The 14,098-nt window shown below is 36.4% G+C and overlaps 2 protein-coding genes across 5 annotated transcripts; both read right to left on the bottom strand.

Annotated features, from left to right (window-relative positions):
- Window positions 1–2,783: 2,783 nt before the first annotated feature.
- Window positions 2,784–4,993, bottom strand: LOC113316909 (transcription factor BHLH062-like). Its single transcript, XM_026565067.1, has 4 exons — window positions 4,795–4,993; window positions 4,430–4,548; window positions 4,104–4,231; window positions 2,784–3,450 (listed from the first exon to the last, which is right to left on the bottom strand). Exons 1-4 carry the CDS (start codon window positions 4,860–4,862, stop codon window positions 3,058–3,060), a joined length of 708 nt encoding a protein of 235 aa, XP_026420852.1. The 5' UTR covers window positions 4,863–4,993; the 3' UTR covers window positions 2,784–3,057.
- Window positions 4,994–9,888: 4,895 nt separating this feature from the next.
- On the bottom strand, window positions 9,889–13,293 carry LOC113317276. 4 transcript variants are annotated; one of them, XR_003343376.1, is made up of 11 exons: window positions 13,097–13,293; window positions 12,786–12,952; window positions 12,612–12,676; window positions 12,351–12,391; window positions 12,074–12,162; window positions 11,861–11,974; window positions 11,599–11,676; window positions 11,284–11,349; window positions 11,051–11,146; window positions 10,454–10,631; window positions 9,889–10,019 (listed from the first exon to the last, which is right to left on the bottom strand). XR_003343376.1 is itself a non-coding variant. In XM_026565415.1 (10 exons), exons 1-10 carry the CDS (start codon window positions 13,224–13,226, stop codon window positions 10,524–10,526), a joined length of 954 nt encoding a protein of 317 aa, XP_026421200.1. In that variant the 5' UTR covers window positions 13,227–13,293; the 3' UTR covers window positions 10,058–10,523. The 4 variants fall into 4 exon arrangements, 2 of the variants coding, with proteins under 2 accessions (XP_026421200.1, XP_026421202.1); XR_003343375.1 differs by lacking the exon at window positions 9,889–10,019 and adding an exon at window positions 10,058–10,330; XM_026565415.1 differs by lacking the exon at window positions 9,889–10,019 and having other exon boundaries at window positions 10,058–10,631.
- Window positions 13,294–14,098: the final 805 nt, after the last annotated feature.

Genomic DNA, 14,098 nt, shown 5'->3' with positions numbered 1-14,098 from the left:
CAACTACTACATGGGCGTCAATTCTCGGCGGATGGTGGAATTCCTAGGGTGATGTAGGGATCGTAACTGATGAGCACCCTAAGAATGTTGAAACAAGCATGGAAGTCGAAAGGACGACCGCGGTGAGATGCTTGCCACATCGCTAGAGTTCTGGGCAACACTTCATGTTCGGTTTCACCGTTGAGCTTATTTTGGTGATTCTCCATTAGCTGGGCGACGAACTCCAATACATTCATACTAATTACACTAAAACGATGCTGCAATCCGTGAGAATCACGCCCATGGATGTTCCTAGTTTCAGCGGTGAACATTCTGTAAACTTTCTCCCAGAAAGTCAACGTCGAATCGGCTACATTACTCATGACAGCATCTTGTGTGTGAAAAAAAAGGCTCTACAAATAGCTAAATCCTCTTGTTTAGTGAATCTAACACCACGAACTCTGGGAGGCATTTTTGTAGATGATTTGAGAGTGAAGAATGTGTAGAATGTGTGAATTTGGAGTTGAAATGAGGAGTATTTATAGAACTCAAAAATTATAACCGTTAGATCACAAGAGTTTCTAGCCGTCTAGATTCAGCCGCTAGCGCTTCTATGACAAACGCGCGCTGGAAGGACAAGCTCTGGCGATAAAGTAAAGAACGTGCGCTGCCCAGGAAAGCGCCATCGGTTTTATCTCCAACGCCAGTGCTGGAGCGAAGATCGTCCGGCCTATCATCAAACACTCGCTACATCCTCCAACTTAATGAACAAACCAACAAATTTATTGGCTTGAACATCCATTTTTCATGTTTATTGAGTCCATAGTGGGATCAAAATGACGGTTTAAGAATATTTTTCTATTTTTTTTCCTTTAATGCCCTTGGTCAAATTTAATTTTTAAGCCCACCTGATTCCGTTAGTGCCCTATCCAAACCTGGCTCCCTGTTGGACAAGAATCTAACCTCCGAAAACGAGGGAAAAAAAAAAAAAACTAACGAAATCCAAAAATTGTGAGGGACACTCTCTCTTCTGCTTCTCATGATACCACGAATGAAAGGAGGTACATTCAAGCAGTAGCGTCCGCGCCCCACTTGTGCTTCAGCTAATGCTTGTTTCTATTCTTTACCTGCCTCACCTTCATAAAAGTCTGGCCCGCAACGAAGTTCCCACGTTCATCCCATGACAACACCAGCGGCAATAGCATGTCTTCCAAGAACCAAAGAATTAACGGGGAAAAAAGAATAGCCTGTTGATTTTAACCCCCCTCACAATTTGTCATTCCTTTTTTCCAAGGCTGAATTGGGGCCATGGAAACTAACTGGGGGCAGGACACATTTTATATCCACACCAAAAAGTATATGGAGCTTCTAAAATGATGGGGAAATAACTATTTTACCCTTTTTTAATAATTTCTTCTCCTCCCATTTTTCTTTTCCTCCGCTCCCTCTCTCCCACTGTTTCCCATTCCATTAACGACTTCTGAGAAAAAAACTTCTCACCGTTTCATCGTCGTAAGTGAACTAAAAAAAATTAAGTTTTCAACTGCAAAATTACAGTTACAGTTCCAGGGTCGTTAACCGCGGTTTTTTATTGCTTAACGATTTTTGATATGCATGTTGAATTGATAAAAAATCGTTAACCATTAGGGTGTAGTAGATAACGACCCTAAACCTGGTTTTCTGCCCTAGAATAGTGTCGTCTAGGGATTTCTAAATCGCTAATGACTCTATATGATACAAAATTTGTTCCCTGTTCAAAAAATAGGAAGGGTCGTCATGTCAAATGGTTGTAATCGTTAACTATGTTGAAGGGTCGTCATGTGAAGTCGTTAACGATGTTGAAGGGTCATTTGGTTTTATAAATTTTGCTTGCCTACCCTTGATCTAGGAAATGGCTCGCTAGGGTCGTCAGTATATAGGAATGCCTAATTAACGACCCTAAGAGTAACATCTTCAGAGAGTAAAAAGTTTTAGAGTCGTTGGGTTCTAAACATATTAAGTTAACGACTCTAGATGACCTAACTAGCTGGAGTCGTCAATTATATCACACTTGGTTGACGATTTTTCATAACCTGCAAAAGTTGCAGGTTTGAGTCGTCAAAGGTTGTGTCAAGTAATTGACTAATCCTTAGAGTCGTTCGTTTATTACCCTCTAACGACCCTCACTCTGAGTAGTTGCATAGTGTACATGAATCGACCACTTGGGGCATCATTCATACAATTTGAAGAGTATAGGAAGTTTACCTCATTGTTTTGAGCTTCGGGTTCTTCATTTTGAGGATTGGTTCCTTCATTTTGAGCAATATGATTCCTCTATTAGAATCCCCCAAAAACTCAACTTCTTCCTCTCCACAACACAAAACACAATTTTTCTTTTATCAAAATTTTATCCCTAAATCTGATTTTAATCTAATTAAACTAATTAACAATTAACTTAATTACTACTAATGATTTGGGGTAGTTTAGCCATTTAAAAAGGTTGGGATAAGGGATAACTCCCAATTACTATTTCATGACCTTTTTTTTTTAGTCCTGTAGCTAGGCGTCCCCAATTATTTTTTCAGGACCCCAATTCAGCCCTGCTTTTTTCCTCTTTTCCGCTGAGAAAGAGAATTAGTGCCGAGTACACAAAACATATAAAGGAGCACAAGAAGAGCCTGCCATAGGCCCATAGTTCTCGAGAAGGCCTATTATAATCTGGCACAATTTCAACAACTCAGGTAAACACTGGACAGAAAAAGTGTGGCAAAAATTTCGCTGACCAAGAGAACTAGAAAAAAAAAAAAGAATGAAGGACCATAGCATGCGGCTCAGTTAAAGAATCTTCACCATTAATATCTTGCAAATACACAGGAACTCTAACCATTACCAACACTGGCCTTTTCAAGGTTCACCATTATCATGTAATTACATATATATATATAGTGCTCCTACTAAATTCTATTTTGCATTTGTACACTGAAAGGGGTGAGAAATATTGCAAGACAAAAAAGAAATTATCATCCACACTCTACAATTTTTACCTAATATACCCTAGATATAGCTTAGTCATCCCCCGATACCTGTAAGTTCACCTTCCTATGCTGCTTTTTGTTTCTCACCGAGGAGTTGGGATGGCCAGGAGTCTGCCGGAGTAGGATATCGAGCATGCGGTCTACTCACGTTTGACAACATCTTGTTCGGAGTTTGTATAGCTTCAGTTTCTGAAGAAGCTTGAACATCATGGCATAGGGGGATTACAAGGACGGGACCCAGGATAGGCTGAGATTGCAAAGCAGTTTCCACAACAGGGATGGGTAAGTGATCCTTCGAAAATGCTGGTAGTATATTATTGATTGGCAACTGAGCAGGAACTGCTGCATCCCAACCTGGTTTCAATAGAGTCCTCTCCCGTAGCTCAGATTGTAGGCTTTCAATATGAGATTCCAGGGTAGCATTCTCATCCTTCAGCTCATTTTTCTCCGCAGTAACCTGTGTTTCAACAACCGAAAAACAAATTATTCAAGGCAGAGTAAAGATAACTCTAACCCGAGAAAACCTCGACAAAAGTTAACTTTGCATATCAGATCCCTCAGAAAGGTAAGATTCTAAATGATTGAAACAGATGAAAATTCCCTTGAATCCTACATGCTAAGTGAAATGCAATATCCACCAAAAAAATTGGAGACACAAAAGGTTAATGTGAAAATGAGCGACATTCCCTGATTAGATAGTGTATGTGCTCGTAATAATCGAAGATAGTGTATGTGCTCGTAATAATCGAAGTATCAAATTACAGATCGAAACAGGTGTTATAGAGAATACAGTTGTTCAGTACGTCACTTAGTAAAACCATACACGACTTTAATTGATAATGTAATTTGTTTCAGGCAACTAATCTTTCGGTGTGGCCGATCTTGTTTTAGTTTACCAGGGCATAGGTGCTAAGCTATCAAGTCTTTTTGAATGTAGAAATGAGGACCTATAAATGCTGTCATTGTTGAAAATGTCTCAAAGATGTTATCAACATCAGATATATTACATCAAGCTCATGCAAATAATAGTTAGGGAAGAGCGGATGCTGAAAGTAATGCAAGTATAGATCAGAAACAAAGAAAAACATGCAACGTCTTTAAGAAACTTACATAATGAGATTCAGATAAAAGTGCCACGTTCTCCTTCTTGAGAGATTTGACCTGAGTAAGAAGATCCCTCAATAATCGAGTGGCATCATCCAATATAGAGGCCTTACCGTTATTCTGCCGAGTTGGTTCTGTAAAAGTGATGTATGAATTAAATTCAAAGAAAAAAGAAAAGAAAACAACATAGCGAAGTTCTTATATCCAATGCAAATAGTGAACAGAAAACGGCATATGCAAGCCATGATGAGCTCTTGGGCCAAATAAGACATTTTAAGAAGGTATTGTTCAAAATAAAATGCAAGATGAAATCCACAGAATGAAAAGATTACCAAGAACATTGCCTAGCTCAAGGAAGAGTTCATTCATATAATCACGTTTCAGTTTCTCCCTTTCAGCTTTATGAATCTTCTTAGAAACTTTCAGAGTGTTTTTTTTATTACGAAAGGACCTGCGAAGTTTACAAGTTTCAATTAACAACATGCCATTCCCACACCAATCCTGCAATTTCATCCAATATTTAAAACCAAAGGATTCTATTGCAGCAGCCAAGGATCTATCATGACCAAAGAGATGAAATGTAAAGTTTAATCAAACATAACCACTGTACATTTTCTAATGAAATCCAAAACGTTACGAATCAAGGCAATCGCAATCGCAAAGGAAGAAGTAGGAAATAGTTTATAAAACCACCAACCTGCCACCACTTTTCTGTGGCCCTAAATTGACTTGGGTAGCCATTGGACCTGAAACTTCCGAAACCATTTTCTGATCAAGAAATTACACAAGACAAGGAATTGCACCTTGAAGAAAGAGGAAAGAATGAATTTAGAATTGAGAAACGGGAACCCTAAAGAAAGTGATGTGAATATATTAGGTTGGGTGAAAAATGATAGCAAGAGGAAGGGAAGAGGCGTCTCCACAAGTAGCGTGTGGCATCCACCCGCCTTCGTTAACAACTCGGGCTTTCCACGTGTGCTTTGGGTTTGAGAGATTTGTTGAATCGTTGTTTAGTCCACAAAACCCGATCCGGGTTAATGTGTAGATCCGGGTTAATGTGTAGTCTAGCGGGATAAAACATTTGCTGGCTGGTCCAACAAAGTTTCAAAAAGCGTAAAATTACAAAGCCACCCATGAGAACAATCAGTGTAAAACTTTAATCATCTTCTTTACTTTCATCTTCTACAGTCCGGCGGCAGAAATCAATTTCATCTTCTTTTGTTTTCACTCAAATCTGAAAATCTATGGTACGATTTTGAGTTCTAGCTTCTTTATTTTTCCCGATTTTGATTTCATCTTCTTTATTTTACTAAAAACTGAAAATCTAGGGCACAATTTTGAGTTTTATCTGAAAATCTAGATCACAAAACCCAAATCAATCATCATCAAAGCTGAAGAAAATCAACGGGAAAACCCTAGATTCGATGAAATCAAACAAGATTTCCCTAGTTTTTTTTTTATGGAAATTCGTTTTGGATCTAATTTTGTTATTCGTTTTCTTGTTACTCCTTCACCAACAACAAAAAGGAAGAGAAACATTGTTACTCCTCCACCATCAAAAACAAATACAGAGAAAACATTGTTACTCATTCATCAACAAAATGGAAGAAAGCAATTTTACCAAAAAAAGGTACAAATCTAAAATTCACTTCTAATTTCGCTTCTAAAAGGAACACTACATATCAAAGATGTACTTTTGGATAGTTAGATTAGTGTTATGTGCATGATCTAATAGTACATATAACATATCGGTAGTACTTATTAATATGTAATGTTGAATACTTGGATTACTTTTGTGTGTACGATGCAGTACATATGAATATATATTGTTGTATTATGTAAAACCCTCTTTATGCTCTATAAGCATAAATACATATCAATATGTATTGTTGTAATGTGTTACTTTGTACATATGAATATGTGTTGTTGTATTATGTGAAACCCTCTTTATGCTCTCTATAAGCATCAATACATATCAATATGTATTGTTGTACTGTGTTTGTACATATGAATATGTGTTGTTTTTCTTGTTGTTTTGTGTATGCATTTTTCAATACGTTCTATTGTACTATGTAAAAAAAAAAATAGTTCTCTGTAAGCATCAGTGAATATCAATATGTTTTGTTGTACTAAAATCTCTTTTATGCTCCCCATAAGCATCATTATATATCAATATGTACATATCCAAAAGTGATTCGTTGATGCAGTACATATAATTATGTATCGCATAGACCCTTAGCCCTAGTTTATGCTTGAATATGATCCTACAGTACATATTGATATGTACTAGGTTTCTGATCCTTGAATACCAACAATTTGTTTTTGGCAGTACAAATTGTTATTATCCAATAGTAAAACGTGATATGTGCTCTTTATCTTACAACATATATCTATTTGTACAGACAAAAATAACCTTGTTGATTATTCAGGTAATGTGAATAATATAAAAAAGATTACCGAAGCACCCGCGAAACTAGTTTCGTTCGTGATCGTGGATATGGTGCAAGAGGATGTGAATTGGGACGCGTTGGTTGATATTGTGGTGGGAGATGACCGAATGAGGATCTAGATATGTGATTGGTCTGGTGATGGTTTTAACTTTGTATGCAATGACGCTGGTGGATATGGAGATGTTAGCATGTACATAGTGTTTGTAAGGGAATTGTGGTTGGGTATGGACTGATAAATTGTCTCGTAACAGTATGGGAGTGGAAGCTGACGGTTAATATTGTATGTAGAGTTATGATTCTATGATAGATAATGTTGTCTCTCGTACAACACTGTTGTGATTCGACATCCTGACAATATGAATATTAGTTTTGTACATTATGATCAGAACTGACAGTACATATTGATATGTACTGATAGTACATATCTGCATGTATTGTAAAATCTGGCGCATATAAGAAAACTGAAACTTAAACTCATAAATTTTTATTATAAAAATGACCTGCAACAATAAAACTAAATATGTCGCAACGCTTGTTATAGTATTGCTACATACTAGTAGTATCAACTAAGCATAATAGACCAAGAAAAAGCAACGCTTGTTATAGTACTGCTACATACTAGTAGTATCAACTAAGCAGAATAGACCAAGAAAAAGAGTATGAATCCTTAAATACTAACAATACATATCTGCCTATACTGTAAAACCTGGCGCAAAGAAAATCCTGCCAGAAATACTAGCAATACATATCTGCCTATAACTCAACAAACTTTAGTACATATTTATATAATCTTGGTGAAAACCCAATACATGTGCATATGTACTGAGCGAAATCATAATGTATATCAATATGTACTAAGTGTCAAATTCATCAAGTTGATGATATAATTCTTCCAGTCTCTCTTTCATCCTTGATGCTTGCAAGTCTGGTAACCTCAGTGACTTGTCTTCTAGATCTCTGACGGCCATTTCTTTGTTGAATTTGAGCTTTTTCTCAGTATCCACCATAACCTTACTTCATTTTATTTGATTTTTGCCGCAAAACTGCCAACTACCAAATACGGAAAAAGAAATACAAAAAGTCAAGACTTAACCCCAGTACTTCTCCTGCCAACTGTTGTTTCTTTCTTGTACATATTTATACAAAAAATTGCAAGCTCTAGCACAAGTCTACATGTTAGAGCTAGTACATATTAATTTGTACTGAGTGAAACCCCAGTACATAATGCCATATCTCACTTAACCATAAGAAGAAGGTAAATGTAAGTACAAACTTTCATTACAGTACATAATGATAAGTACCTAAGATATCTATAGTATATTGCAGTACATATACACATGTACCGAACAAAATAAGCATCGAAAACCTAATAGATATTGATAAATCATTTGAGGATGCGAAAAACATAGATTAAAATAGTACAAAACAAATATGTATTGATTCACCTTTAAGGGATGGTGGGAAACCTTGCATACTAAACCTTGCATGACCCTTCCAAGTTGTTAACCATTGGCTCACTTCCTTCCATTATCAAACATGAATTGAACGAATGACTAGCATAAACGAGGTATATTTTTCTCAACCCTGATAGAGAAAACATTGGAAATTAGCGGTTACATAGAGAATACATCCACAATCAATGTGAAACCAATTTTTGCCTCATTTTTCATCAAATCCATTATTTTTATCACACAAAAACACTATGAAATCACAATACATATACACATGTACTGATAAAAACAATATGTGTACTCAATTGACATAACAAAATATATACTCTATCAAATACAATTATCCTTGGATCATAACGGGATGACCAGGCACGTACCGTATTTTGTTTACCGAAGCTGATTTCAAAATCCAAACAGTATATTGTAGTACATAAACACATGTACGGAGAAAATAAGGATCGAAAACCTAATAAATGATGATAAATCATTTGTGCATGCAAAAAAAACATAAATTAAAACAGTACAAACAAAATATATACTGATACACCTTCAATGGATGGTGGGAAATCTTGCATACTAAGTCTTGCATAACCCTCCCAAGCTGTTAACCATTAGCTCACTTCCTTCCATTATCAAACATGAATTAAACGAATGACTAGCATAAACGTGGTACATTTTTCTCAATACTGGTACATTTTTTCTAAAAGTGATTATTAATCTTATAAGCAAGCATTATATCCTCACCAACATATTTACATTCATCACCGATTGTAAAAAACAGAATTTTTTTAGTAACTAAGAAATGAAACTAAAAAACATTGAGAAATTAAAACCTAAAATAGGCAAAATTAACAAAAAGTTGAAATCCAGAATTAGAAAGCACGGTAATCGTCACTTTAATCGACTAAATCGTATTGTTTGAATAAACAACCTCCTTTTTCTAACATTTAATATTGAATTCCAGATGAATAGGAAGACCAAAAAGTTCAGAAAAAACCCAAAATTAATGAATCTATACCTTTTTCGCCCGATTCATTATCGAACCTTCTTCTTCTTCACTATCACTTGCTTCTCCTCTTCTACTCCATCACTGAGATTCATTCGAGAGAAAGGAATAAAAATCTCCGCCAAAGCTTAGATCCAGAAATTAATAGAAAAGAGGAGTTTTGGGTGTTTTGGGAATTTATAAAATACACCTTAAGTGGCTCGCACGTTCTCTGGACCTGGGGATAAATTTCTTCGTCCAAAAACATATTTTTGGACGAGCGAGTAAAACTAATCGGTGGGTGGACTACATAGTAAACGGTTTGTCTAGGATGGATTAACCAGTAATTTCTAGTTTGGGTTTTCTTAAACATTGTTATTTGAAGGTGTTGTGCACACTCTATAATCTCTCTCTTTAATAGATAATTCTACAATTAACTGACGTTGGCATACAACGAAAAAAGTCCTTTTCAGGTAGAGTACGGTCTGGGAGAGAGCGAGAAGGCTTTGGGTGTGTGGAGACCACGTGGTGGACACACTATCGGCACACTGTTGCGTACGAGTTTTATATCCATTAAATGACTGACAAGTGGACCGTTTTCCCTACGTTTTTAACTCACGGCAAATCCAACTGAATTCAATAAATAAAAAAGGCTTGAATTCTATTAAATACTCCGGTAATCCGGCAGGATATCTACGGATTTTCTTAATGGATTTTTTTAATAAATGATATTTACAGTCGATAACGAACATCAAGCGATAAAAATAAAAAGAAAGAAACAACTCCAAGGTGGTTGGAACTTGGAAGCACAAGCTTTTTCAAAATCCTTAACAACTTCCGAACAAAACAAATCAAAGCTCAAAGCCTCAAACCTTAATCTCCTAAAAAGAAAAAAGAAAAAAAAAACAAGGCCTTGTACATCTGAAAACCAACCCGTAAATTTGGTACTACCTAGCTTAGGTCCATCAATTATTTTAAGAATAGCATTTGCCTCGGCTTTAATGGCATAGTGTAAGAATAAGCTGCACCACAACCCCTAGAAACATCATAAGAAACAACATTACCACTATCCACTAAAGGGAAATAAAAATATATACGCATTTCAGGATTTTCAAAAACACCTGTTTAAGTTTAACGGTCAGTTTTTGGTTTACATAAAAACATTACTACAACTCAATCAAGAAATAACTGCCGAAGTGTCGGTAAAATTTAATATCTACTCGTCACCCTGTGGGTATTTTTACAAAGGAATTTTTTCAGATAATGCTCCCATTTACATATGCTCAAAAGGAGGAGGCTGGCTTCCAGACAGGAAAATGATGATGATGATGATGATTTGATTGTTACCTGAAGACGAGATGGAAGCTTCATTGTTTTCAATGGAGAAAAACTTGATATGACTTTTGGCATTACAAATGATAGAGGTAAAATTGAAGCTAGATTTCTCAATAATGACAACTCCAACTATACCTTTGCACAGTACTTCGGGTTTTCTTTCCCACTTCTTCCACCGATATTCCCATTTCTTAAACATGTATCCTCAATTATATGAACACCCGAGGTGAAACTTTCGTGGTTTTATTCTTCCATTCAATGCAAGCGCCAACATATCAAATTCCTCTACATACCAAAGCTCAGACACTTCAGCCTGAAATCAAGATACCCATGCTTGTGAGAGAATCAAAACACAACATCCATTTTAGAAGCACCTGGAACTCAATGAACTCAATCTCAATAGATGCTTGTCCTCATTATCATGGCTAAAACCTGCTAATCACTATCTCAGTCTGTCGACTCCTTTCCAGCTGGAATCAAACCAGATACAGTGAGGTGAATCTGTTTTCTGCTTTGTTTTAAGGGTGTTTTTCCCCTGGAGGGGCAGCATCAAGCTTGCTAATAGGGATTAGAGTGTCTGGGTTTACTTTCTTAAGGGGATTATGGATTCACCAACTAGCATAGAGTGGGAGCAAGCTACTTTTATTATGCGCAGTCGCCAGCCTCAAAAACCCAGCATATTATACAATGAAGTTAATTATCATCATCAAATTGCTTAGAAACAGAAATTACCTCAAATCCACGTATTTTGTTGTTTAGGTGCATGACAAGCTCGTGGAAGAACTGGAGTTGATTAGGTTGCTTATGCAGCTCCTGAACATAGTTAAACTACAAAGTAATCATACGCAATCCGACAATTTTCCAATCTATATTCCATTCTATACAGTGTATCACTTATCATTATATGACAACAAATTGGTACTTCCAAATATGCAACAATAGATGTTTGGAATGCAAAAAATTACCTCCACAGAAAGTTTAGGGTGCCCCAAAAGCCTAGCAAATGAAGTGTGAAGCATAGCAGGATCATACTACAAAACAGCGACAAAAATAAATGTTCCATCATCCATTGATTTCAAAACTACATATCTAAACACATGTCTCTCAAATACCCAGATTCCAAGAGCGTGTTCGGCATAAATCACAATCCATAGTACGCGGTACATAATTATCGTCCTGGTGTACCTAATTAGTGTTCGAGAAAGATATTCTGGGTACCTCCTAAAGATGATAGTAACATGCATATTCTAGAAAGAGATACTGAATAACTTTGTTCTTACAAGTTGCTTTTCAGGTGCATCCGGAAGAACATTTCTCAGCCTCTCGCGAATATATACAGGATCCGTCCCTGATGTTACCTACACTTAAAAAAAAAAGGCTTCACCCAGTGAAAAGCTGAAAGATGCCATTGTTGACACAACTATCTTTGTCGACAAACATACATTTTATCGAGTAAGATATTTCCACTATATGCCCCGAAGCTTCAAAAAGTGCATATACGAGATGAATAAATGAAGCAAACTAAAAGTAAGTAAAAGACACCTGCCAGCAACCAAGAAGCACTCCCGTTGAAGTCAAAACCACTCTGTCCAGTACAATTTTCAGTGGGCAGAGAGTCTCCGCGACAGCCTTAACTGCAGTGGCTTCAGCCTCAATCTAACAAAGAAGACAGATACCTTTACAAACCTAATAGCATTTTCCAGGGACTAAGCCCCACTTTTGAAATATACTGAGATTGACTTCAGAATTAATCACCTCATCTTCTGTAGCAGGGACAGCAACTATATGATGTGAGGCGTGAAACATACTGAAGTGATATAAGCTGGAGTTCTGGAACCAGATTGCTGCCCTCAGAAACAAGAGGACAATTTCAACACGTCAGCAGTACAAGGCATACCATGAGTTCTCATATATGTACAAGGACAAGGATTACCAAACACAAGGAGTGATGTTCTTCGATTTTGACATGTAAAACGAACAATAACACCAGAACACCAAAAGCTAGAGAAAAAAAATGAAAAATCTTAGTTACCTTTATCGAAGTAGGGCTGAAATATACCCTTTACAGCCTGCCTGCCACAAAGTACACTTAATGTATTAGAAAGGGAAGCTATCCACATTGAATTTCATGAATAATATACTGTCATTTTTTACGCCAACGAGTGGGAAAGTTTTACACAATGTTCTTCTCAAAATGAAAAGATCAAAACTTAACTATTAGTCTATGTCGAGAAACAATGATTCGCTGTAAATCCAAAAGAGCGAAAGAAGATAAAAGTAAACAAACACTTACGAGATAGGAATTGAGAAATTGGTACTGAGATACAGAACATTTGCACGAACAGGAGGATTCGCAGCCTATAAATACATCAAAAATAAGGATTATTAAGTATATCGCCAACATATCAAGAAATGGAGTGGTAAGGATTATTAACATAAACTTGCCAAACAAATGTTCTTTAATTACCTTAAGTACAGGTTTAACAATCCCATCCTCTACAGCAAAAATATCCGAAAGAGACAGTGACTGAGAAGTTTCCCCACCTTGTAGGAAAACAGCTCCATGTTCTTCCAAATCATGTTCCATTTTATTATACAATCTTGACCTCCTTTCCGAATTCAAATTAGTACTGGCTATAAGAAATAGAGTTATTTTTGGTTAATAAAATCAAATTGCATTTCCCACTTCGCAATATCACTCAATAGAATAGAATTTTTAAATCAACTAGGGCTTTTGTAATGTAAAATGGAGAAGAAAAAATAATTAACAGAACTTACCTGAATCCATGAATTGAATTCTTTTGGAGGAATTTTGAATGGCCATTTGAAAGCCTGAGTAAAAGAGAATGAAAGAAGATAACCAGATCAATGACACTGTATATCCATGACTCCACCGATTTCGAGCCATTATTGAGAAGCCAAGAGGAGAGAGTGAGAGGGTCGAGGTCCTAGTCCGGCAGGACTCTAGAGCCTAGAGGGATCTATAACTTCTTACTGCTTGTACGACGAAAGTAGTTAAAATTTATAACGTGTTTGGATACAACGCTTTTACTTTTCGACTTATAAAGTTAAAATTTATAAGGTGTTTGGATACAACGCTTTCGGGTTCCAGATTAATTGGGGTATACCTAATGAGACAAAATCCAAGACATTTTGAAGTAAAAGAAGCCATCCTTTAACCTTGTATTTTCTAAATGGCTAATATGTTCTTATTTAATTAACACTAAAAATTCTGATTAGGTTAATTAATTGAGTTTAGATTAAAATTTTGAAAATGAGAATTCAGTAGATTAAACCTTTTATATGTCTTATAAGTTCGATTTCGATCAAAAAATTTAGTTTTGAAAATATGAAAGGTCGGCAAGGTCCAGGTTTGAATAAGGTGCCGACCAAGATCCGTCGGCTTGGTCGACGTTTGAATAGGATGCCGACTAAGTATAGCAGGCATGGTCCGCGGATGAATAACACGTCGACCATTTTTAGTCCGGAAGGGTCTTTGAATGAAGAATATGCCGACTATCTTGGGCCAGCAATCTTACGGTCAGCATGTAAATATTTACTACCATGTCGGCTATCATATAATCGGCATGCACATAATTTAAAACACTCCCGGCTGGCCTATAGTCGGCATGCTAATGATTTCTAACATTGCCAGCCTGTAGTTTATACCCAACAGAAAACAGAATATGGGAAAATGTAATTTACTTTATTCATGCAATTTTGGTTACTACATTGATTGAAACATAAAACCTAACTCCCTGTCGACGGAAAAACGAATGC

Source organism: Papaver somniferum, chromosome 10 (assembly GCF_003573695.1).
Source record: "Papaver somniferum cultivar HN1 chromosome 10, ASM357369v1, whole genome shotgun sequence".
NCBI lineage: Eukaryota > Viridiplantae > Streptophyta > Magnoliopsida > Ranunculales > Papaveraceae > Papaver > Papaver somniferum.
Note: the sequence above shows the minus strand (reverse complement) of the source record. Positions and strands in the feature narration are given on the sequence as shown.

What these genes read in the sequence shown, in the direction of transcription:
- LOC113316909 (XM_026565067.1), bottom strand. Translation starts at nt 4,862, where the DNA reads ATGGTTTCGGAAGTTTCAGGTCCAATGGCTACCCAAGTCAATTTAGGG. An exon ending in CCACAGAAAAGTGGTGGCAG is followed by an intron (nt 4,549 to 4,794) that starts GTTGGTGGTTTT and finishes TAAACTTCGCAG; the next exon opens with GTCCTTTCGTAATAAAAAAA. An exon ending in TTTTATCTGAATCTCATTAT is followed by an intron (nt 3,451 to 4,103) that starts GTAAGTTTCTTA and finishes GTTGAAACACAG; the next exon opens with GTTACTGCGGAGAAAAATGA.
- LOC113317276 (XM_026565415.1), bottom strand. Translation starts at nt 13,226, where the DNA reads ATGGCTCGAAATCGGTGGAGTCATGGATATACAGTGTCATTGATCTGG. An exon ending in TTGTTAAACCTGTACTTAAG is followed by an intron (nt 12,677 to 12,785) that starts GTAATTAAAGAA and finishes ATGTATTTATAG; the next exon opens with GCTGCGAATCCTCCTGTTCG. An exon ending in TCAGCCCTACTTCGATAAAG is followed by an intron (nt 12,163 to 12,350) that starts GTAACTAAGATT and finishes TTCTGAGGGCAG; the next exon opens with CAATCTGGTTCCAGAACTCC.